This window comes from Tinamus guttatus, unplaced genomic scaffold (genome assembly GCF_059628265.1).
Source record: "Tinamus guttatus ecotype Peru unplaced genomic scaffold, ASM5962826v1 Tinamus_guttatus_pri_ptg000060l, whole genome shotgun sequence".
NCBI classification, from domain to species: domain Eukaryota; kingdom Metazoa; phylum Chordata; class Aves; order Tinamiformes; family Tinamidae; genus Tinamus; species Tinamus guttatus.
The window spans coordinates 7,141,796-7,166,441 of record NW_028288594.1 but is presented as its reverse complement, the minus strand read 5'-3'; the positions used below and the strand labels follow the sequence as shown (position 1 = coordinate 7,166,441).

At 38.7% G+C, this 24,646-nt stretch overlaps 1 protein-coding gene across 1 annotated transcript in view; it reads left to right on the top strand.

Annotated features, from left to right (window-relative positions):
* The window catches only part of CNTNAP5 (contactin associated protein family member 5), a 248,404-nt gene that overhangs the window by 202,040 nt on the left and 21,718 nt on the right, over nt 1–24,646 (top strand). The window contains exons 14-19 of the mRNA XM_088519572.1: nt 1,579–1,735; nt 9,878–10,005; nt 10,189–10,359; nt 12,378–12,596; nt 16,889–17,128; nt 18,600–18,824. Coding sequence (XP_088375698.1) covers nt 1,579–1,735; nt 9,878–10,005; nt 10,189–10,359; nt 12,378–12,596; nt 16,889–17,128; nt 18,600–18,824 — 1,140 coding nt within the window. The remainder of the gene's footprint in view (nt 1–1,578; nt 1,736–9,877; nt 10,006–10,188; nt 10,360–12,377; nt 12,597–16,888; nt 17,129–18,599; nt 18,825–24,646) is intronic.

Sequence of the window (24,646 nt, the reverse complement as noted above, 5' to 3'; positions counted from 1 at the left end):
AAAAAAAAGAAATGAAAGCATAAGTGAAATGTGTTGACAGTAATATGAAATCTAAAATGAATATGCACATTTTCAGAAGATGAATCTTGAATTGTGCTGCTTTAATGAGTACCACTGGTTATTGGGTCAAAATCCTTATGTCCTAATTGTTGGTATCTTGAGAATGGAATTACGTTTCCTATTTTTTATGAGTTTATAGTTCAGCAGCCTAAGCTTAGAAAGAAAACAAGTAGGAATTCATTTTGTCAAGTGAATCTAACAATCATTTTAATTAGTCTATTGCACTTTACAGTTAACCTTGGTTGTATTTTGTATTTTAGACTTTCTTGCTTTTTATAATGAGGAATGTTCCCTACTAATAATGTTAGTAAAACAGAAGAATAACTTTGATACATTTTTCCACATTAGTAGTTCAGTTTATTTTTCTAAGATCTTATGATCAAAAAATCTTAATATGTCAATTTTGCTAAATTTTGCCATCTACCTGTATGTGAAACTGATTACATTTCTTGATTTAGGGATTAAGAAGAAATTATCTGAGCTGGAAGGCAAAGTCAATCTTAACAAAATGTTAATCCATGGATTTCATTATATCTGAATCTGCTTACTATATCCGACTATTAATATTTAATATTTGATGTAGAACAGGTTATGAAATTTAAACAAAAGCTATCTCGGTTTATATAAATCCATAGATCTTAGAGCTGCTGTAGGTAGAAAATAAATTTCACAGAGAGAAATTAATTTCTAAGTAGGATTTTTTTTTCACACTTATCTCCTACCTGAGCCCTTAATCTAGGACATTTCAGTGTTTACGGAGCTCTGTCTTTGCAGATTTACCCCCTGGAGGGCATATCAAAATAATTAGTCCTGCTTCTTTGGAAACTGATGCAAATTTTATTGTTTGTTTCAACTGGAGCTGGATTAAGATATTGGAAGATAAATGTATTTTTTGTTTGTTCCTTTTTTTCTGAAGATAGTTGACCTGTATTTATGATTGAAATGTAAAAATCCTGATCTAATAGCTAGAATCGACTTCATACTGGGGAATCTATGGGAAATTCTTGGCCAATACCAGGTGCCTTAGGAGAGCTGTACAGAGTTATTCAGAGCATGAGGAGTTTTCAGGCTTCTTCAGTGATCACGTATGCACTGTCGTGTCACACACACTGGCCAAAGAGGTGTTGGAATCACAGTTTAAAAAGTCTTTGCAGTTGAAAGGCTGCAAGGTTCTCATGGGTCATGTGAATATGGGACCTTAGGGGAAACAAAATCTCCTTCCTACACTAAAAAGTATATCAATTTTTTACTCAAGTATCCAGTTCACCAGAACACACACAAAAATAGAGGAAAACAATGACATCTTACTGCCATATAGCCGTGGCTTTCTCAACAAGCACTCCATTACGTGGAATTCAGTCAAAGTTTACGGTTTGTTACTTCTATAGTTTGCCTCTTTTCCTTCAGTACTGCTTAATATGTCCCCTTCTTTTCATTCTCAGGAGAATGCAATTCGCTTATGATGTTCTGTTTCTTTCTCTTTCTTTCCTCTTTATCCCCTCTTTCCCTTTCATCCAGATGGAACACCATTTGCTTGGTGGACTGGCCGTGCCAATGAAAAGCATCTTTACTGGGGAGGATCTCTTCCGGGCATTCAACAGTGTGCATGTGGACTGGAAGAAAGTTGTCTGGATATGAGATATTTTTGCAACTGTGATGCAGATAGAGAAGAATGGTAATAATTTTAACATGTGTATGGTAGTGTTTGTGTGAGATCTCAGAATACAGAGTAGAGCAATAATTCTGTAGCTTATTTACACCTGGGGAAACTTGAATGGTTTGAGTTTAATCAAATGACAGTGAAAGCCAACCTAGAATTTAGACTTTAGATTTCATCTTAAATTTCTTATCTGAACCAAGATTGGCTGCAGGATGGGTTGTCTTCAAAGACCTTCTTGCTGTTGAGTGCTGAAGCCTGTGTTTTTATTTGTTTAAAAATGTTCATTGACAAACTCAATGATTTAAAGGGTGCTGTAGGTATATTTGAGAAGAGAAACTTCAGGTATAGTTGGTAGAATTCTATTATGGGCAGCTAAGAACAAGAAATCTATAGCACTAAAAGTGCTTATATTTTTCTTATGAAACAGTGTGCCTGTATGTGCCTGAATTTTCTTTTATATTGGTTCCCAAGCTTTTTAGAATTATTGGAAAATATTTCCTTTGGTAGTGTCTGAAACAATTTGAAACACTGTGGAAATATGCGTGAAAATTCTGCTTCACACTCTGGCCCTGGTAGATTATTGACTGATAGGAGTTGCTGTCCTTTCTCTTAAAAAAAAAAAAAAAAAAAAAAAATTAGCATGAGGTTCTTTAGAAATCTAGAAAGCCGACAAGAAATATAATATGCAAGTGGCTTAAATAGGCCACTGTGTTTGAAATAGTGTCTGAACTATGAAAGCTGTGAAACCTTCACTTGAAAGTGAGTACTTACTTTGTTTTGGCACTGTAAGGGTTCTTAAATCAAAAAAAATCATCCCAAGATTTTCAGGAATGACTTGAAATGACAAGTGTTGTACTTTTTTGGATGCTGAATCTGTGGCACTTGTAGGAGGGCCTCCTTCGTGGGTGGTGTGATATGTTCCCGTAGAACCCCTGGCATCCTTGGGCTGCTGTTCCCTTTCAGAAATACATAACTGCAATGGTGTTCCTTCAAGAAGCTCTGTATGTATTTTTTTTTTTGGGGGGGGGGGGGGGCGGGGGCTGCAACATGTATGGGAGAGCCTCGCTCTGCCTGCTCATCTATCTTCTCTTCAATGTTCAATTAACAGGAGCACTTTGGTAAGGGATGCACATGAGTATCAAGAGAGTCTAATTTTACTGCGTGTCTAGCTCGATTCAAGTTCACATTTTGCTTAGTTCAGTACAGAATCACAGAATGGTTGAGGTTGGAAGGGACCTCTAGAGATCATCTAGTCCAACCCCCTGCTCCAGCAGGGATACCCAGAGCACAGGGTGGCATCCAGGCAGGTTTGAAGATCTCCAGAGAAGGAGGCTCCACAGCCTCTCTGGGCAGCCTGTTCCAGGGCTCTGTCACCCTCACAGTAGAGAAGTTCTTCCGGGCGTGTGATGCTGGCAGACTATTTTGATGATCATCTAAGACTGCAGCACTAGGTCAGACAAACCACAGCAAAGCAAAAACTAAATGTAGTTTTATAAGATTTCAGCCAGTCTTCCTAAAAGAATGAGACCTAAGCAACTTGTGCTATGTGTGTGCTTCTCTGTTGCCTGTCCCTGTTTCCCCAACCTTCTTGAATATATTTCAAAAATATTTAATGGAGAAGTAAAAATCTCAAAAGTGTTAGAAACTGCACATTCATTCTTTTTTTTTTTTTTTCCCTAGGTTAAGGAAAAAAAGTAGGAATTAAAACCTGAAAGAAGTTAAGGAAGAATAAGCTGACAGTTTTATTAGATATCAGAAAAAACACATGGGGGAGAGATGTTGAAAATCTGGCTTCATTAGCTTTGTTGCTCGTAGAACAGCTTGTTTCTCCTAATTTCATGATGATAACAGAATACAGATAACAGTTTCCAAAGCTAAACTACTTATTGTTTGTTGATTTGGGAGTGTTTTTTTTTTCCAGTGTTTTTTTTTAATCCATTATAGATTTGGATTTCTGTTTAGTGGCATTCTGAATTGCAGGTTGCCTGTTTAAAAGCTGAAAAAGCTCTGAACTCTGCAAAGAGTTTCAAAACACAAGAAATGTGCCTTCGAAAGATTGCTTTTGTGCTACTCTGCTACAACACTGACACCCGGATCTAAAATGAGCATTTGAATCTGATACCTGCTGAACTGTGAATATATGTGAACCTGTTATATATTTTAGAGGAAGTAGTAGATGCATTTGTTTGCCTTCACATGAAATAAAATTGGTGCTGCAGAGTGGAAAACGAGAAAATCATTTTCATTCCTCTTAGATAGATCAGACTGCTCAGAGGAGGAAAGCTGAGGATTTTGCTTTGACTTTGTTTTCCTAGGGTAGGTCTTTAGTGAAGAAAAACGTACTAATTTCTCTCTGAGCAGAGAGGAGAGAAAGCAAACCAACCCAAAATAAAGAACAACTGAAAGAAAAAAAAAACTGAGAGAAAACATCAGAGAAAGAAGTAAAAGAAAAAAAGAAAAAAAGAAAAAAAAAAAAGGGCTGGGGGGAAAAAAATAGTCCGAGCCAGGTGTTTGGCAGAGCACAATATGCACTTCCAGGCATGCTGACTTTTAAATGATATCTAAGCAGACACCTGAGCAAGCTGCTAACTCTGGTCTCCTGCTTGACATGATGCTAAGTTAGTCCCTCTGGAGTTTTGCTAGCCAGATGAAGAGGAGTATATAATTAGGTCTGTGCTATATGGGGAAGTTTGTACTGTTTTTCATTTGTGTTAACTAAATCACTCTAGTGAAAAGTATCTTTTTCCATCCAGCTCCTCACTCCTTTCCTTACTATACTTCCATACTCTGTGACAGCTAATTCCAATACGACAGAATAGTGGAACAACTTCACAATATTTACTGGGGAGTGGGAGAAGTCAGGGAGAAGTCATCCACTGAGACACAAATCAGCACAATCCTGTTGTAATGTTCTAACCTTGACCCTAAAAGGGGTCTGGAAAGATGTTAAAAATGAATTGATCATAGTCTGTTCATACCTGTAAGAAAGAGAAATTATTGACTACTGAAAGCTCTTTTATCTAGTGGCTGGGAAAAAGTAAGTTTCAGTAGTTTGAAGCTCTAAAGCTAAATTTAATTCAAATATATCATCCCTATTCCCCAACAGTGAGAATATTAAACTGTTGGAACAAATTCTGTGGAGAGAACATAGATTTGCCATGTCTTCCAGGGCTTACCTTGAAAGTAATTGTCTTTCTATAAGATTTGCACTATCTTAAAAATAAAGTGAACTGGTGAACCTTTGATGTTCATTACTGGAGACAGGTGTTAAGATGATGTAGAGAGTAAAGCGTTGCTGAAAAGCAGGCAGGGTTGTGTTATTTTCTGTCCACTCCAGTGATGCACTGGATGCTTAAATAACTCTCCCAGTTTGTTTTTCATCTCAAACAAAATTCTCCTTCCTTGGCAATGAGCTTCTTGGTGCTTATCAAACCTTTTGGTTAAATGGGACCAAATCTTTTATTTAAATGGGAGGCACCTCTTTCATGCCATTGTAGTGTGTGACCACTCTGGAGTCCATTTGCTACTTTGGTCTTTCAGTGTCTAAAATCCATTTTCTGCTTCAAATGCAACCTCTTGATAGCCAGTCGAATAAAATTTACTTCTTACTGACTGTATGTTCCCTTGTAAATTTGGGAAACTTCAAAGTTTTTGTTTCTGCAAAGTGAAAAATGGTACCTTTGGATGCCATTTTGTGTAGGAATCTCAGCCTTCTCAGAAGGGTGTGGTGGGCAGTGTCAGTTCTGAGCAATATTTGTCTGGTCATCTTTCCATTTCTATCATCTTACTGTTCACGTTATACAAACATCATCTTCTCTTATCTGTCAGAACAGCCTTCCTCACTGGGACACTGAGCCTTCAAGTCTTCTCATTTCCAAAGCAACATGCATTCGCCTCTCTACTGTGCCGTTGCGGGATTGCAGTCAGCAAGGAAACGGCAGGACATGGAAAAAAAAACAATAAAAAAATCAGCTATTGCTACTGTTGTCAGACCTATTTTGTCCCCCCCAGGCCTGTACTGAATATACCTGACTTTTTTTGTTTGGGGAGTACTGCAGGAGTTAAGGGAGCCCTCTCTGACCGAGCTGTAGGCGTGTGAAGTTTTCTGTTCCAGAGCCGGGATGTAAGTTCCAGGGTTTGCCTGCTCAGCGCCTGCCTTGCCCTCGACGGCTGCCCGCAAGCAGGACAGGCTGGTCTGCCCCGTTGTGCATGGGAGCTGCTGACTAAATGCTGCTGGGGGTGAGCTGGCCTGGGGGGCTGTCCTGCCTGCAGGACGGCATTTGTCACCAGTTGGAGATGCTGCTGCCGGGTAGCGGCCCCGAGTTGGCATGAGTTGCTTTGTTACCAGCATTATCCAGTTCTCTGCAGCGAAATAAATCCATTGCCTCTTGTCTTCACCTGTTAAATATGTCGCCTTCTGCTCCTGTTTTTTCTTTATCATGGCTCCGTGTTATTGTACTTGGTAAAACATTTTTGGATGCAGCTGGTAAGAGAGAGAGTAATTAAAATGTGTTCCTTTGGATTATTAATGATCTGTCCTGCACAAGGCTCAAAACTTCATCTGATGGAAGCCTTTTTTAATGGCCAATTCCTCATGCTGTTCATTGACATCTGCTGATGATAGTATTCTTTTCCACAAATGCAGTGTATTTATGAAAATCTGTACTGAATATCTGAGCTATAGAGGCTCATAGCCCAGCAGAGTTTTCATTAATATACAAAAAGGGAGCATGCCAATAGGCGACCGTATGAGAAGAAATTATATTTAATGGCACCACAGCTCTACCATCTGTTAGAAAAACTATAGAAGCAACTACCTAGAGTTTACCAGTTTATGATGGTTTATGCTGTTGGGTTACCATAGAGCAAGGTGGGGGTTTTTAGTGCTATTAGGATACAGGAAAAAAGGAAGTCCCATAATGTTCTCATCAAAAGAGGTATTCAGCATTCAAAGGTAAGACTACCTGTGCTACATTTTAAATGATCCAGATGCTACATTTCCGTACTTGCAGTGAAACTGTTTTATTTTGCCCTTTATTTTATTTTGCCCTGTTTTTTTTTTTTTTTTTTTTTTTAACATATGTAGAGGATTTATTTGAGGATTTGTTTGTAGCTTTTTTCACAGCTTGTTGAGGAAGTACTTTGGGTAGATGCAGACATAGCATCCACTGGCATTAATACCCACAGCTAAAAATAATTTGATGATTTAAAGGGATTGTTGGATTTGGGTTTTTTTTGCTTTGTTTTCCGTTGTGGAAAATATAACTTGATACTACTTCTAACATGAAGAGTTCAGAGTAAGAGCTATTCATTGAGGGAGCTGTTCACATAGAAATATACTCTATTTCTTCCTCTTAAGCTGTTCTGAAACAAGGTAGAAAGAAGGTCTACTTCTGGATTTTATTAATTTATTTGCAAAATTACCTACACAGAAGCAACTGCTATCAAAAACAGGATGAAAGTGACTATTTTGTGTGCAATCAGATTCTGGCTTACACTTCTGACTGGTACTTCTGGGAAGTGGGCTGCAACATTTTACAGCAGGCACCAGGAGTGGAAGTGGTGGCAAGTGTAAAACCTGCTATGGGAAATCAAGCAGTGTTTTTGGCTAAGCTGAGAAGCAGCTGTGGAAAACCAAACGCAGTCTGTTTTTAAGTGTGTGTTAAATGTTAGATTCAAACACATATATGTAAAAGCTAGCTCTGTGAACAAGTACAAAAGTAATGTCTCAAGCCTTTATTTTTATTTGAAAGATATAAGTCTGTATGCCCATAGAGCACAAATGCTCTCTACTAGAAAATGTCACTTCTCTTTGAAAGTTAAAATAGATTAAAAGCGATTCCCCCACACCTTTTTCAGCTACATCTCCAAATATTTTGTCCAAACTTTGGAATACTTGTGTTTGTGTTGGTGCAGTAGTGCCTCCAGAAAATGATTGTTCAGGTTTATGAGGCTCTCTTGCTCTGCTCTTAGGCAGTTTTCCCGTAATTCAGGTGCTGCCATGATGCAGCACAGAAACAAGAGAGAAATCCTGGTGCTTGGTAAGAAATGGAGTCTGATATTGTTTGGCTTAAGACCAGAAAAGCAAACCACTCGAGCTTTATCTCCCACGAGGCACAGCGTGGTGTCTCCAGATCTCTTTTTTGTTGTTGTTGGGCTTTTTTTTCTTTTTTTTTCTTTTTTTTTCTTTTTTTTTTCTTTTTTTTTCTTCTTTTTCTTTTGGCTTTTCTTAGCTGAAACATCGTAGGTGCTGATTTTTCACACAAAAAAAATCTTACTTTCCCACCATGATACTAATGCTAAACTGTAAAAATATGTAAGTTGTTCCCCATCATTAACACTTTCTCTGGAGGGCAGAATGTTTTTAGTAGGCTTTAGTTCAAAGTGTCTGTGTGAGAATACGTAAATGTACATACTTATTCTCTTTCCATGTGTGAGAGAATAAAATATCTTTAATGTGCTGTTTGAGGTCCAACAGGAAATTGATTGAGTTTTCAAGGCATTGACATAAAGGTGATGATTTTCATTAGTTCTAGAATATCTTTCTTTCTCACAGTTGAGTTATGCTACTAAAGTTCTCCATGACATTGGCATATAACTAGTAAAAACTCAGAGTCATAAAGTTTGATATAAAAGAACTTTGCAAAATATCTAAGAATCAATGCAGCTTTCAGAGCTGTGCAGTAGATTTCTTAAAAATGTTGCTATTTCATTTCTTATAGATATCTTTGGTGGTAACTTTACAATCTGTTGAGAGCATTTATATTAACTTTCAAAAGTTGATACAACAGGTTATATAAGTACCCTGTCGAGAGACTCCATGAAGAGATTTGGGAACCATGTACCTTTTCCCCAAAATTCCCAGACTCCAGGCAGAGTGAAAACTTCAATACAGACTCAGAAGTAAAAGTGTCATCGCTCTGCCTGGGGTCTGAGAATTTCATCTTTCAGCACATTATCTTTCATTTTCTGTGTCAGACAAATGCTGAAGCAAGAACAAAACATTAGGATTGAAAAGGGAACATCTCCTTTGCCCCATGGATTTTCTCAATGCTTAACTGTGCTACTTGTATTTAGAAGTGATGAAAAATAAATTAAATGAATGCGGGTTACATCAATAATATCAGAATACTCCTAATTCTGTTAAGTTATTAATCGGAGTAGAAGACTTATTCAGCTAAGCAAGCATACGATGTTGTGTGTTGGAATGGCATAGCTGTATCATTTATATTGTTTCTTTGAGGAACTCGTGTGTCCCTTTCTGCAGCTGGAACTGTAATGAGAGGACATTGGAAAACAGGTTTTTGGAAAACAGGTAAAATGATGAGAAGTCTATAGGTAGCCTGGGGTTCTGCCTGCGATGCCAGATGCCCCAGCAGTCCCAGTAGACTTGTGGCTCAGAGTAAAAAAGAAATAATGATAATCTAGAAACCATGTGAAACCATGTGAAAGCTAGTCCCAGAATAATTCCAGATGATACAGAGATTGTAGGTCAACAGTACAGTAAATCAGGCTGTAGTATTTCATTTGCTTGACCAAAAATCTTGCAGGCATGTGTTGCGAAGAGCTGCTTCAATGCAAACTGACCGTGCAAAGGCAGTTGTTCACTAACCTTCCCGGACCTGGATCCAGTACAGTCCGCTGCTCCATGCTCATGGTATGCGGGATCAAGTATGGTGTGTCCTTCTGCTGCTGAGATAAAACTCAAAGCCAGCGTAAATGCCCTGCCTGTCACTGGCTAGCTTAACAGAAGGCAGACTTGGGCTTATCCCAGATCCACATCAAATTCATCCTGCTGAGGAAATCTCATTACTGTAAGACAGAGCATATTTTCCAGTAATGCTTGTCAGAGAGATGCTCTGCTTTGCCGTCATTCTGCATAGCTAAAGCACAGCTATAGGCCATGCCAGACAGCATCATGTATCAACATGCAGTGTACTCAAGGGTCTAGTGTTATGCACGAGCATAGATCACATGTAGACATGTGTGCTTGTATGTATCTGAAGCAATAGGAACTAGTCATAAGTCTTCTAGGTAATCTTGTAAAGACCTTTCATCTTTGACAGCCTGTCTTTCAACTGCTACCTGCATGAGGAAAGCTGAGGATTTTGTCTGTGGTTTATCTGTCTTCTTTTTTGTTTGTTTATTATAATCTAGGACAAATGACACTGGCCTCCTTGCTTTCAAAGACCATTTGCCTGTAACTCAGATAGTGATCACTGACACAAACAGATCAAATTCAGAGGCTGCTTGGAAAATGGGCCCTTTGCGTTGCTATGGAGACAGTGAGTACCAGTTCCTCTCAATTTCCATAGGTACAGAATGTCCCCTCTCCTTTTTTATTTATTTTTTTATTTTATTTTTTAAGTTGTGGGTTGTTGTTGTTTCTAAAAGGACCCTTTCCCAGGGCAGCTCACAGCTGCTCTCCTGTGCCCATTAACTATAGAGAAGGGGGTTGTCATTTGCAGGGCAGTTCTGGAACGCCGCCTCCTTCAACACTGAGGCCTCCTACCTGCATTTCCCCACCTTCCACGCCGAGGTCAGCGCGGACATCTCCTTCTTCTTCAAAACCACTGCCCTGGCTGGTGTCTTCTTGGAAAATCTGGGAATTAAAGACTTCATACGGGTTGAAATAAGCTGTAAGTTTTCCCACTGAGTGTGTTTTTCATATGCCCAAATGTGACAGGCATAGGATAGTGGTGATAGGATGCTTTTTCTTCTCTCCTGTAGAGACAATAAATTGGAGACTCACTGGACTGGACACAAATGTTTTAGGGTCGACTTCTTTTCTTCTTAGAGTTTTCCTGTATAGCCTTGTTCATTACACTTAATTTTGCTGTGACTCAGTTTGTCTCTCTCGAATAAAGCGATGACTTTATTTTCTTTCGCATCTTTCAATTTTTCACCATTTTTTCTTTTTCAAGAAAGAGCAGGTGTGCCTGTAGATAGTCATTTTAATTGAGTTGATACCTTTTTTTATTCCATCTCTGAGAAATCCAGTGCTTTAGAGGAATTTGGTATTGTTGGTACAACTATGAAGGGAGACTTAGTGAAGGCTAGGAGGCTGATGAAAGGCGAGTCAGTTGTAACGGGCCTTGAATACTTTAAAATTGAATTAGTTACTGCAGTGTAATTACAATTCAGTGTCTAAAAGAGAGGAGTGAGGAACTTGGAAGATTTAGCCTCACCCCTGCTCTGATGACTTCAAATATTTATAAGTGACAAAATGGTATTGTCACTTGGAGATGAAATATGACTCCTGTATTCCAAATTCTGTCAAGCTTAGGAAAAGCAAACTGAGTGCTATGCATTTTTATAATATGCCTATAATAACCCCAACGTAAAATTTAATAAAATAGGGCCTCAAGGCCCTTCAATTCATTAAACCAATGGTAAATGTCATGGTGCATTATCACAAGGTAATGAGGTATGATTTACTGTTAATTGCACATCAAAGTCCTATTTGGTCGTACTTCGGTGTACTGTTTTTCATTTTCAGGGCTATAGAAATAAAAATAGTAGTTTGATGTCAAATATGACCCACACTACAAGCCACTTAAGAAGCCTCTTTAGTGAATGTTTTCATATCTCCAGTAAACACACATGCAGAAACGAGTTATTTAAAAGTTTGAGGAAAGTCTTTTCTTTTAAACTTTAGGCTTTTCTGTTTCTTGATGCCAGATGGAATTTGCAGTCTAAAAGGCTTGTGTGAAGGAAGCTCTGCAGTTTAGCTGCTTGGAAAGAAAATGGCCTTTCAGCAGATGCAGGGGCTCGGCACAGATCTTTGTCCAGCCGCATAGCCTTTCCTGCCTTAACTATCTCAGAAGCAGCTTCTGAAACCAGGCCTGACCAATTTATTGGGCTTGAAAGACCATTTTTTAAATGAATTTTCTAGCCACTACCTTCTGGTTGGCGTGTGGCATGTGGGACCTGATCTTTGGTCTTTCTGGTTGTATTCAGCATTTTCGCAAGAAAAAAAAAAATCAGGGAACAGAATGTTAAAAGAGTTATAGGCCCTTCTAGACTTTCAGCAGAGCAAGATGCACTATATGATTGTTGCTTTCTGATTATAGCATAGAATGTAGACTTGCTAACTGTAGGCATGTGTGACATATGCTTATCAGTGAACTAGTCTTTCTCCTAGTCTTTCATATCTGTTTTTTTGTTTATTTGTTTTTTTTGGCTTCCTGGGTCAGGCAAATAAATGCTTGCAGTTTTCTCTGCTACTTCAAACAGCCAAGTTCTGTGGTTGCCAAGTATTTGCATTTTGAAAGATTTTGTCTTTCGAGCTCCTTCGTTCTTTCCACCATCTTAGCGTTATTTATCCAAGTGCTTTTGCCACCACTGTGTGACTTTCATACATTATTTGGCACTTTTACTTCCAAAAGAGAATAAACACCCATTTCTAGGACACTGTAATTGTTGGAGAAAAAAAGATGGGTATCCACATCCAACCATAATCACAGCAGAGCTCAGCGAGGCCGCAGGCTTAGATTTGCATAAAAGCTGCTGTGTAGGAGATGGGAGGTAAATGATGCTGTACTGTTTGCTGGCATAAAAGTTAATGGACCCTGTATTTATGTAAGATTTCTTGATGTCAAAACCACTATTTAATTCAGACCTTCATTTTCTCTTTACACCTATGTATCTATTCCAGCCCCCAAGGAGATCACCTTTTCTGTAGATGTTGGAAACGGCCCCGTGGAAGCCACAGTGCAGTCACCCACACCACTGAATGACAATCAGTGGCACTACGTCCGAGCAGAGAGGAACCTCAAGCAAACCTCTCTGCAAGTGGACAGCCTCCCTAAGAAGGTCTTGGAGGCACCTGCAGAAGGCCACTTCCGTCTGCAGCTCAACAGCCAGTTATTTGTAGGTATGGAGCATTTAAGGGTTTCTGTGGATACCTGCAATACTTGTATGTCCAAACTTGATAATAGGGTGGTTTTACTGTTGAGTTTAGATATGGTAACCTCTTCTGTCTCCTCCTCTTCCATCCCAGTATAGGCAATGTAAAGAAATCCTATACTACTGCCTCTGCACTCAAAGCATTAATTATGTTTTGTATATTAGATAATATTTTTAGGCTTTAGGCTTCAAATATATTTAGTACCAAAGAATTCTGTTCAGCTATTTCCTCTTGTTCAGTTGTTTCATTTGCTGTAGTAGATGTGATCTCTCGTTCAGATGCAATGTAAAAGGCACTAGTTCTTCCTGCAAGTTTCTGGGGCAAAGCCTTCTGATTGCAAAATGTACTAAAGACCTGTTCCTTCAGTTGTTCCTGTCAAAGCCTTCATAGGGCCCTAGAGTGTATGTGCAAGAGGACTATGAACAGAGTCAAAGCAAAAAAATACAGCTATTTTAACTGATCTGTTAAAAACAAACAAACAAAAAAAAACTGTATAGTTTATTTTGCTATCTCCAATACAAATGAAACATAGACTGGTACCGACTTGTCCTTGATAATAGAATGAGTGACTACAGATGGTCTTTTGCTTATTCTATACCTGAACACTCCTTTCTGAGTAATTCCTTCTTCCAGATTGTAACTGCTTATTATTCACAGCCATGAATAGCTAATTACTGATTCTTTCCTTAAAATGTATTCTCTTAGCTGAAATTTCATAGCAAGTTTCAGTCTGTCAATACAATACTTTAATAAAGTTTACCTATATATCCAGACCCTTTAATTAAGAAAGAATTAAAGAAGATTTTGAGGTGTTTATTTGAGATCTTGGTAAATTATGTATGCAGTAATTTCTAGTCTTTGAATGGAAGCAATGAATCTGCTTGCATTTCTTAAGCTTTCTTAAACATTGATGAAGTGATAGAGCTTCATCAATGGACATGGATGCTAATGCCAGGGTGCTCCTAAGAATATGCTTTTACCTCTCTCCTTTTTAAACCGTTAGCCTCTTCAGAAATACATATTGAAGGCCCTAATTTTCCATTGTTTCTAGATTTCCTTCAGTGTTTCCAAGAGTAGCTAGACAGGATGGAAACCTGAATGGCCTCCTCATTCTGGTGCTGTTTGTCTCAGGTGCTGCAGAGAAAGATGGCAGAAGTCTGGCCATAGGCCGTTGTGGCCTAATTTGTTTGCACTGAAGGTCTCATTCCAGACTCTAATATGACGGAACTGATTTAAATCTAAACCTAAACCATGTGGAGTAAATGTTATCCTATCTGAAAAAAGAAACTCAAGTGTGTTAACAACATTTTAACAGTGTTAGGGAGAAAGAAACAGCAGACCGTAATAGTATTTCTCCCCTCCGTAGTGCATGATGTATTTGTTTCTACAGTTGCAACGCTATGTGCACTAACGATGATTAAAAGGTTGCTGCAATTAGCGTATATACTCTTAATGACCTAAATAACTGACAAGATTTGTTGTTTTAAAAATGTTCCTAATATCTTTTAATTTAATCTCCTTGTTTCATTCCATTTAAACATGGAACTTTGTTTCCATGGTGGAAGTCATGCTAGTCATAAAGATCTAACTGTTTTTTGTTGTTGTTGATCCTTCTCCAGAATCAATTCAAATATTTTGTAAACATCATAAATAAGGCTCAATGACAACACTTAATTTAGTTTATTTATATTCTGGAAGGTTTTATTGATCCTTCAGGATGAAGGAACTGTATTAATTTCACATTGCATTGTGATGATGATTGAATGGAGGTTCAATGTAGCTTTAAAACCATAATCTTTTTCCTGTAGCCTGAGAGATGTCAACGTATACGCACAATATGAGAGTCAGTTTGTCTTGATTCCTTTTGGGGGGATTATACACAGTAGATCACACACGTAAAATGATATTATGTTACTTGGAAGCACAGTGCTATCTGTTAGAAAGCTTCCCTTGATCACTCGCAAGCCTTGAGAAGCATAAAGCAGCCATAACTAGTTATTTGCACACTAATGCACCTACAACACTTCTGTTCTGGAACCAGTATTCACATTGCAGGTAGGGGAGTTCACACTGGTTTGACATCGCCTGGGGAGATGAATTCAGGTGGTGATTTCTGTTTACCTTGAAGCCTCTTTTATGTATCAATATGCTATAAAAAGGAACTGGTAAAGCTCAGGATTTGTCCATGTGCTTATGCTACTCATAGTAATCACAAGAGATACTAGAATTAAGGGGTCATTTCTTTCTTTATTGCCTGTGCTCTATTCAGGTCTGTCCTGCCACTTTTCATTGCCCTGTTGTATATTTGATTCAGTGGTGTTGGCTACTTCTGCACTTCGTGACATGGCATCTGCCTGGCACTCGTGTCCTCAGGGGATGTTCCACTTGGGGAAGCAGAACCTCAGCATCTGCTCTGACCAGGCCTGCCAGCACACCGCATGGTGCACGTTAGAGAGCAGCACTGCAGGATGTTTCCAGGATTCCACTGCTGTGGGGATGGACTTATAGATGTTGTACAAAATAGACCATAGAAAACAAGTTCTTTCCTATTGGATCCACCTGATGATAAGAGCAAAGCGAAGGAAGTCAAAATGGAAGTGGTCCCATCCAATCCCTCTCCTTACATCTCCCTGTCATCCATAGCAACACAGTCTGAAAGATTCAGATTTGCAGTTCTTGTTTTATTCCATCACTATGCAACTTAATAATGTGTTAAGAGCCATCCTGCCTGCCTGTATTCAATTACAGTTCCTCTCCATTAAGGAAATGGTCTTTTCAGTTATGCATAGTCAGTAAGAGACAAAAGTGTAGGTTAAACACTGTTTGTATGATTAGCTGGTGTATTTAATGTGTAATTGACTTACAAGATGCATATGTATTTATCTAGGTAGTACCAGGAGTCTTTCTATGACTATGCTTAAAATTATTTAGAATAAAGACAGAAAGTCTGCTTAAGGCCGACATGGGGACATACTAGCTATGCATCAGGCTTCTGAGATAGCTTTCTCTGTGTGTGTAAAAAGAAAGGGAAAAATGAATTTTTCATTGTCGGTAGTTTGGGGATTGCTCAAAATGAGAAGAGCTGGAATTTTAAAGCAGCCTAAAAATTAGCAACCCATTTCTGCATTTTTTTTCAGTGACTCTTGTGTATCTAAATGATTTATGTTGCTTTATAATCCTCAGTCACAGCAGGGATATACCACACCTGAATATATTTCTTATATTAATTTTAAGCAATTGCAGTAGAAAGAACAAGCTCAAACTTATAAGCCATATAGTATCAACTTCACCAAGCTCTGCACAAAAATAGGCCAATGCAGCATCACTGACTCTGGAGGAAGTTCTAGCCAGTTGAAGGAAAACTGTTAAAATGCTGAAATAATGAACAGATTTGATGAGTAAATACTATGTGGATCTAGGATTAGGTAGATGGTCTCCAATAAGCTGTATACTTGTCAAATGTTAGAAGAGGAAAATAATCATAATGGTCTTATCGTCTTCATTATTTATTATTGTTTTCAGAGACCAGCTCCTAAGGGAAAGGAGTCATCACTGTTAGCAATTTTGTTGGGCAGATAATAATAGCCTGTAGAACTGCCTTCTTGCCTAGATCCATACGGCTCTGATCTTCACAAAGGAATGCAATTATGTTTAATAGTTGAAATAAATGACACAATTGTGACCCAAACTCACATTTTGTGCTTTACCATAGACATTCACATGCAACATCATGTTGGTCAGTCCTGCATAAATTCTGCTTCCAAAGTCATTTCCCCTTAGCCCGCAGGCCTGATGCTGAACATAATGCATATTTGTATGGACTAATTGGCATGGGTAACTCACCTGTTGTTAGGATTAGAGTGTTGTTTATATTGTGTACTATGGCAGCAAATAGAAAAAAAACATTTTAGGTTTAGGTTTCTCACGTATTAGGTGATATGTAGACTTATGATAAAGAAACTGATCTGTTTCCAAATGAATCTGCAGTCTAAATGCCAGATAAGGCAGTAGATAAGGCTGAAAAGAGAAGAATGGTAAGAAGAAATTGTCACATACCTTTTTTATTCCTTTCATAATGATAAATAGAGACCTTTAGTTTCCAGGGCTGACCATCTGTTATTTTTTGCCACAGTATGCATTGATAGATAATATTTTTTAAACTCCATGGCTTCCTATTTGTACCTCTAGATTGTCCTTCAGGATTTGATTACTTTACAGAGTCATCAGTGAATGCATGTCCTTTGCTCGCTCTTTCTCAGGAGGAACAGCTTCCAGACAAAAGGGTTTTTTGGGATGCATCCGATCTCTACATTTAAATGGGCAAAAACTTGACCTTGAAGAGAGAGCTAAAATGACTTCTGGTGTTAAGCCTGGATGTCCAGGACACTGCAGCAGTTACGGTAACCTGTGCCATAATGGAGGAAAATGTGTGGAGAAATATAATGGTTATTCCTGTGACTGTACCAACTCAGCCTATGAAGGAGCTTTCTGCAAAGAAGGTAGGAGCATCCTTTCATTCTAAATCCTTACTGGTTTCACTCATGTCAGCTTGGTGTTGTCCCCGCCGTTATAAGAATATGTTCTGACACCAGATTTCCCTTGAACTGCATTAAGGATTTGCCTAAAGTGAGCTGTAATCTTTCATCTTATTGACTTCAGTGATAACCTTAGAAATTATTAATAGTACCAACTATATCCCAGTGTGATTTCTGTATTCAGTTACATGTAACTTGGCCTAAGCATTATCTGTTGGGGCTAAAAATTCCCATCAAGGTTGTCTGCTCATGGCTGAATATTTGGTGTGCTTGCTTTTAAATCTGATCTAGCCTACTCCACCTTAATAAATTTTTGAGAGCTTAGTTGTGGGAACAGTTGGTGACAAAGACGGATAGCATTTTTATGCTTGTTGCCATCCCTGCAACAATGCTGAACTTGGCCACCCTAAGAGATGTTAAAAGTAAGCATGCATCATTCAGGAGAAAATTGATTTGAACAGTTTGGACTGATGAGCATGTTCTTACTGAACCTATTTGCTGACTCTTAGGAGATATATGCATTAGACCACAGCAAGGAGCAGGACGAATAAAGAGCATCCAGCTTAGATAACAAGAGAGGAAGAAACTGCAGAAACTGTGCTGAATAGCAATTAAGTGCAATGTGAGCATTTTAATTTCAACAGCTGCACCTCACTTTGCAAATTCTCCAGGTTTGTTACATGGGCCGCATCATCTGCTGGTGTAAATCGGCCTAGTTGTACTTCAGTCCATGGAACTATGCCCACTTACATGAGCTGAGGATTTGGCACCAATGTCACAAGAGGCATGTTGAACACCTGCATAGCATTGTGTTAGGAGGTGGCCTTGCTGCTGTATGGATGGAGCTGCTTTATGGAGACAATACTTGCAATCAGCTTATAGCAGAAGACATCAGCATGATGACTTTACTGTGCCTCATACAAGTAAAACTGCTCTTGTCACCCGTATGTATTCTGTGGCCAAACTTTATTGTGTGCTTATTGGAAACACAAGTGTGAGCTGTTGGGATGCCAGCACGTGCAGATAGAAGCTTCTCTCTCTTTGGAGCGACATTTCTCCCGCAGTAGCTGCCTTTTGGTCTACATTGCTTTAATAACAGCTTTCTTTAAAGAGAAAATGGGAAAGAACAAATATATTGCTGTCTTTAGTGTGGCAGGTAAGATAGAGAATACAACCATACGTATCAACTATTGGAAAAGGCTGAAATAGAGACCTTATCCATACACCATACTTCTGTGTCAGACAAATCTACTGTAAGGAAGGACAATCCGCTTGTCCAAAATAAGAAACAGGGATGCCAGGTGGCTTTGGGACGTTCTGCAGCGTGCTGCTGAGGTATGCACCTCTGAGGCAATCAGCTCATGTCCCTGACTGCCTAAAAGATTGGAAAATGCAGTATCTGATTTTTTTCCCCTTGGTTTGTATATGCTTTCAGAGGTTTCTGCATTATTTGAAGCTGGCACTTCTGTTACTTATCTTTTCCAAGAACCTTATCCTGTCACAAAAAATGCAAGTACTTCAAGTTCTGCCATTTATGCGGATGCTGTCATGTCCAAGGAAAACATTGCATTCAGCTTCCTCACAGCACATACTCCAAGTCTTCTGCTGTATGTCAACACCTACTTTCATGAATATTTGGCTGTGATTCTCTCCAAGAATGGTAAGTGCTCTTGATTTGCTACCAAAGAGAGAGTAGTGTGACTCTGTTTTGCGGCTTTTTTGTTTGTTTGTTTTGTGGTAGAGTTCAGCACTAATTTCAGTTTGATTCTTTATCTGCAACTTTATTAGCTTCATGGTATTTGGTTCATGCAAATGGACATCACTCTTGTTTATAACCCTTTATTGGCATTCAGCGCTACACTTGCTCATTCAGTCTTTGAATAACCATGTTCAGGCTTAAAATGTTCCTTCACTTTCATTTGGCAAGACTGTACAATAGCTATTCCTGGCTACTTATTCCACTCTGAAATCCATTAGATCTCCAGGATATGGAAATGAGAAATTCCATGAAAGTACAAGAACATTTGGTGCAGGGATATATTACAGGTTTATCTTTTGCATCCTCTCTTGGCATGTGTATTGATTTTCATAGTGTTCTTTCACAGGTATGTGGACAGTACTACTGAATATTAGGGCCACAAAAGTTCAGGCATTCTACTGTCATTGGCCAAAACATAAGGCGTAAATCTTTTTGCTATTTAAAGGTAAATGGGATGGGTTTTCTGAAGTCGTGCTGAGATCTTAGGGAAATGGATTCTATGTTTTTCAATAAGACTTCATTTCTGAATTCTTTCAGAAATCTTACTCTAGATAAACATTAGTGTAGACAAATGATGATGTTTGAGTTATTCAAGATTGGAGCCCTGGAAGTGATGATAAGCATGTGGGTGAGTCACTGTCATCCATGACAGAATAATAGGAAGTTAATGCTGTGTAGATAAGTATGTGTATTTGACAGATTGACCAAGACCACTCTGAAGCACTGCAAATTCCAAGGTAGCTAAGGTCCCAAGTACCATCAGGTAGCAAACTAAAGAAAAAACCTTTCATTCTCTGAATGGGCTCTCCAGCAGTTTATCTTCTGGTTGTGGCATTTTTTTGCCAGTTTTTGGGCTGGCATGGGACTAACATCCAAGGCCCTGACTGCAGCAGATGCAGTTAAGGCACGTCTGGCTCCACGGCCCCTCTGCAAACTCCATTTGTCAGGGAGGAGTGTAGGTCCGGAGGAACCTGCCATTTCTCCTCTCGTTCTGGCCGGTCCAAGAGCTCCATCTCCACGTTGCTCCCTGAGGCAGGTGATGTATATGATTTTGTCATACGAAACACAAGTATTGAGCTCAACAGGTCCGAAAGGTTAGTAACTCTGGAGGCAAAACCTTGGAGTCTGTTGCTTAGTCATGCTGAGATCTCTGTACATGACTCAGGAATAGGAAGATAGCCTTAAAATTAATGAAAATGTAATATCCATTTAAATCACCTTTACTGCTGCCAGTCATGTACAATGACCTTGTAAACATGAGTCGATTGTCTTTTATTGATGAAATACAACCATCAGCAAGCTTTACAGCTTGGGAGGTCCCAGTTCTTGAAGGGGAAACTTTAATAGTGGTTCGGGAAGGGGTCAGGATCAGGATGCTGGGGAGCTCTCATAACACCTCAACTGGAACATGTATTTTAAGATGAGTCAAACATTTTCACAGCTGCATCATCTGTAGAGCTACTGTTTGGCTCATTTGGAATTAGAGACCTTTGGGAAATTAGGTGGAGCAGCTCTCAGCACACTCAGAATCAAGAGGCAAATTGCAGTGGTGCTATGATGCTGTTCTCATCCCTGTACTTCTGTTTACCCATTTGTAAAATGAAGCTAACGTTAATTTAAAGGGTTGGTGAGATATCAAGCTCCAAAATCCTGGACTATAAAATGTAGTGCTGTATGAAAATAATTGTTAAGGTAACTAACTGACCTTGGTTAACACCTGGATGTCCCTTCCAGAGTTGCTCAGCGGACGCTTTTCTTTAAAGACAGTCATTTTAGTTATGTATATCCTCTGCCTTTTATTCCTTATTTAATCATTTTTAAATCTCATGTCCTCTTATTTTAAATCTTGTTGGAATTGAAGTTATTCCAATGAAAATAATGTTCAGATATGTTACTATTCCTTCCTCCAAGAGGTTTATGCTTGCCATAAAATTACTGGACTATGAAAATAATGTCCTTTGTAGTATTAAAACTGAACGTGATTCTGTCTCTGTTACTAGATCTTTTTCAAGGATATTTGCTGAGACTGACAGTGTATGGTAGAACCTAGACTACTACCTGCTGGATGACTGATTCATTAAATAAAGGTTAGGGTCCTAGTAAAATGGGCATGGACATTCTCACCTGAGATTTAAGTAATAATATTCTTCATCATGACTCCTTGCACTCATTAAGAAATAATATTGGAACCATATATGTACATTTTAATATTTCATGCCCCAACCCAAGTTTCATAAGTATTTTCAAGGAACTACTTGCTAATCATGTTATTCCCCCTTTACATTATGCACAAAATAACTAGGCAAATTCTTATTTAATAAAAGTGATAATGAAAAGAATGCTTTTGGTAATTCGGACTTTCCATATTAAATATTTAATATGAAAGAAGTAAAGTTGTTTGAAAGGCTTTTTCATATTTAAACTATATTGAAAGGGGTTTATATGGAGATGAACATGATTAGGCAGCTATGGTCTAATCCAGAGAAGCATGAAATATTCCTTTCAAAATTGATTGGTTTCAGTAAAATTAATAAATAACCATGCTTAACCCTAAAGCATTTGCATGCATGCAGTCTGTAAAGGGGTCATGTCATTAGATGCTACAGGATGGTACTGTCTGAGACACTGGAATTATGGTAAAATGATTAATTTAGTGTTACCAAACAGATCCATGTCAGATCTGAGAACAGAATTAAAATGTCCTCAAACCAACTCATGGCTTTATCCATTCATCAAGTTGCTGCCCACACAGTGCCCTCCTAGTGCTGGGCACTTGGAATCCATGTGCTCCATGAAGATGGGAAGTTGCAAGAGATGTGGGTGCCAGTGTGCGCCCCAAAGAAGTTACCATTCTGCATCTATAGAGATGGCCTTCTCCTCCCATACTGCATGTTCTATAGTGCATAGTGGCAGATGTTTCTAGAAACACCTCCCACCCAAAAGACTAGTCTGTAGCACGAGGTTGTTGTGAATTCTTGTCAGTTGGCTCTTGTCCTGACAGCCTATGGCTGAGTTTGCAAAAGCTTCTGTTTTTAAAGATGACTTAGGGATTCTTTGTGCCATTAGTTACTAAATAGGTTTCTAAATCATGCAGGTGTGTTTCAAAATTATCCATAATAACCTAGCATTGTCCTCTCTTCCCTCATTTTATATCTTGTGTCCATGTATTTTTTTTAATACATTGCTTCATGTCCTTGGCCTTATCAGCTTTGTATAACTAGAGTAATTTAAAAGATAACTTTTTCTAACAATTTTTCAAGGAATACATTTCCTGAAACACCTGCATCTTGTAACACTGGTACATTAATCAAATGTTGAAAAATTTAGTTTGATGCCATTAATTAGCATGAAGAATGAACACATCACAGAGTAGCGTTAGGTGACTCGCTTTGTGTGATCTTTTCCCCTTGAGGGATGATCAGGTCATTGGATTATGCTGTACCTACAGACAGAGCTACGGTGCAGCGGGCCGTTCCTGCGGAGGTGCCCCTGATGTTGGTGCTGCAGTGCAAAGCCGGTCCTCTGAGAAGTCTGCATGAAGCAATCCAGTGAGGTGCTACTTTGCCATCAGAGGGGACTTCCCAAGGGACAGCCCCAGCGCTGTCTGGAGACCAGCTCTGCTGGGAAGCTGGGACTCGCCTAAGGAACAAGCCCAAAACCCCAGTGATCCCATATCTCAGGGAATAGCAGTATTGTAATCATTGGCAGCACATTTTTAGTATCAGTGTATTAGAAGTTTCAAATTATACAGCTCACTACTAAGCTACAGAAAATGGGTAAACAGCTCGAGCCTGTTTTTGCATGTCAGTCCACGCGATAAGTAATTCACACCATGGGAAGCCACTGTCAAGAAAATAGAAATATATTTTTTTTCTAGCAAAACTTTTTGACTGTACATTTTTGGTAATTTGTGTGATTTTACAAAATAATCAGTAACTCAACATTATAATCTACTTACCTTGATCTTTAAAGAGAGTGATTGATGGGAGAAGGGAAACCTTATGAGACCGAAACTGTTAGTGCTTCTCCTTTCTGACTCTTCCTTTCCCCTACAATAATCAAATGTGATATGAATATGAAGAAGTATATTGTCTAGAAAATATTTCTGCAAGCCTTTGATTCTTAGTGTTGCTGGCTTTCTGTGTGGACACTATGTGATTCCTAATCTAGAAAAACAGCAGATAGTCAGCATCAAAGAGAGATAGAATCTTGTGCTATCCTGGAGTGATTGAAAATTTATCAGAGTTTATTATCTGATCTCATGAGGAGCTAAACAATTTGAGCCTTTTTTTACGTTGTTTCTGTCCAATACTTCTTGCCATCACAGTGAGCTCTGTTATCAATTTCTTTGGGAAAGATGCTAAAATTGCATCAGAAAGATTAAAGATGGGGGAAAAACACAGTCAAAAATAAAAGTACAAACAAAAACAGCTTGAGTAATTCTTCTGTCAGGTATTTGTTATTCAGAATATAGGAACCAGAACTAGATCAGTCCCACTGTTCTGTCGTATAAAATCTTAAAATTGTTTGAAATAAGTGGGTAAAAAAGACAAAAGCTTCTTTAGTGATGAGGTAAATTAGCGCTCTGAGAGAGAGAAAAAAAAAAGTGAAAATAGCAATAAGAAGCTGCTTTTTTTTTTCTTTTTTTAATAAATGCGTAATCAACTATAATCTCCTCCTGTCTCTAAGTCAGAAGCAACCTCTTTGTTGAAAGCAAATTCTCTTTTTTTTGCCTTGCAATTGCATTTCAAACCACTTTCTCAGTAAAAGCAAAGCTGTTGGTATTCAGATGAAAGAAAGGTGAAAGCTAATAAACCCTTTGGGGAAATTAATCTTTTAGTTATGTTCATGCTGTACGCTCTGGGATTTTATGGGGCAAGGCTAAAATTGTTAGAGAAAGTATCATTTACTGAAACATTGTGAGGTTTTGGTAGTGATTTTCAAATCTTCACTAGTTCTTAGGGCTTTATGTTCTTGTGGGTTTTACAAATGGGCTATGGAGCACCTCTCACACCAAGATGGTACCATAGGACATAACTAACTTCAGCAGAAAGAGCCCCTGGTATGTAATACTACTGGAGCAATGTCTTAACAGAACATCTTCTGGTTTCGAGAGTTTCAGCACCCACTGAACAGCCCTCACAATTCATGTGACTGTGAAGTAGAACGTAGTGCTGACGTTCAGTCCAGTCAGTTTTAGCAGATCAGGGAGAAGAAACTAAGTCTTGTTGGGAAATGTAGAATATAGTTTTGTTGAGGAGTTCAGTTCTCAAGCAACAGTCCAGGAGTGACTTGAGAGAATTGTTCCTCGTCTAGTTTTCCTTCACATTGCTTAGATACTTTCAAATACCGTGTACAAATATATCTTCTAAGTATAATTTCAAGCAATAGCTGAAATCTCAGTTGCTGGGGCAGAGGGCAGTGAGGATTTGGAGGGGAATGGTGAATGTGGTGAATGTAAAGGAAAGTCCCCAGACCTGGATGTCACTAAAGGGGAGCCTGTCTATGGTATCCTGATTAGGGGTGTCAGGAGGGCAGGAGATCTCCCAGACAATTTTTCTATGTAAACAGAAGAACCTCTGTGTTTAGAAACACTTCTGATCCCTTGGCTGTTTCTCTGCTGAAAGTATACCTCACAGAAAATGGAAATACAGAAAATGGGTTTTCTGTTCAAATCCTGCACTGATCAGTCTTGGAGGCAATAGGTAGATTTGGCATCTTTT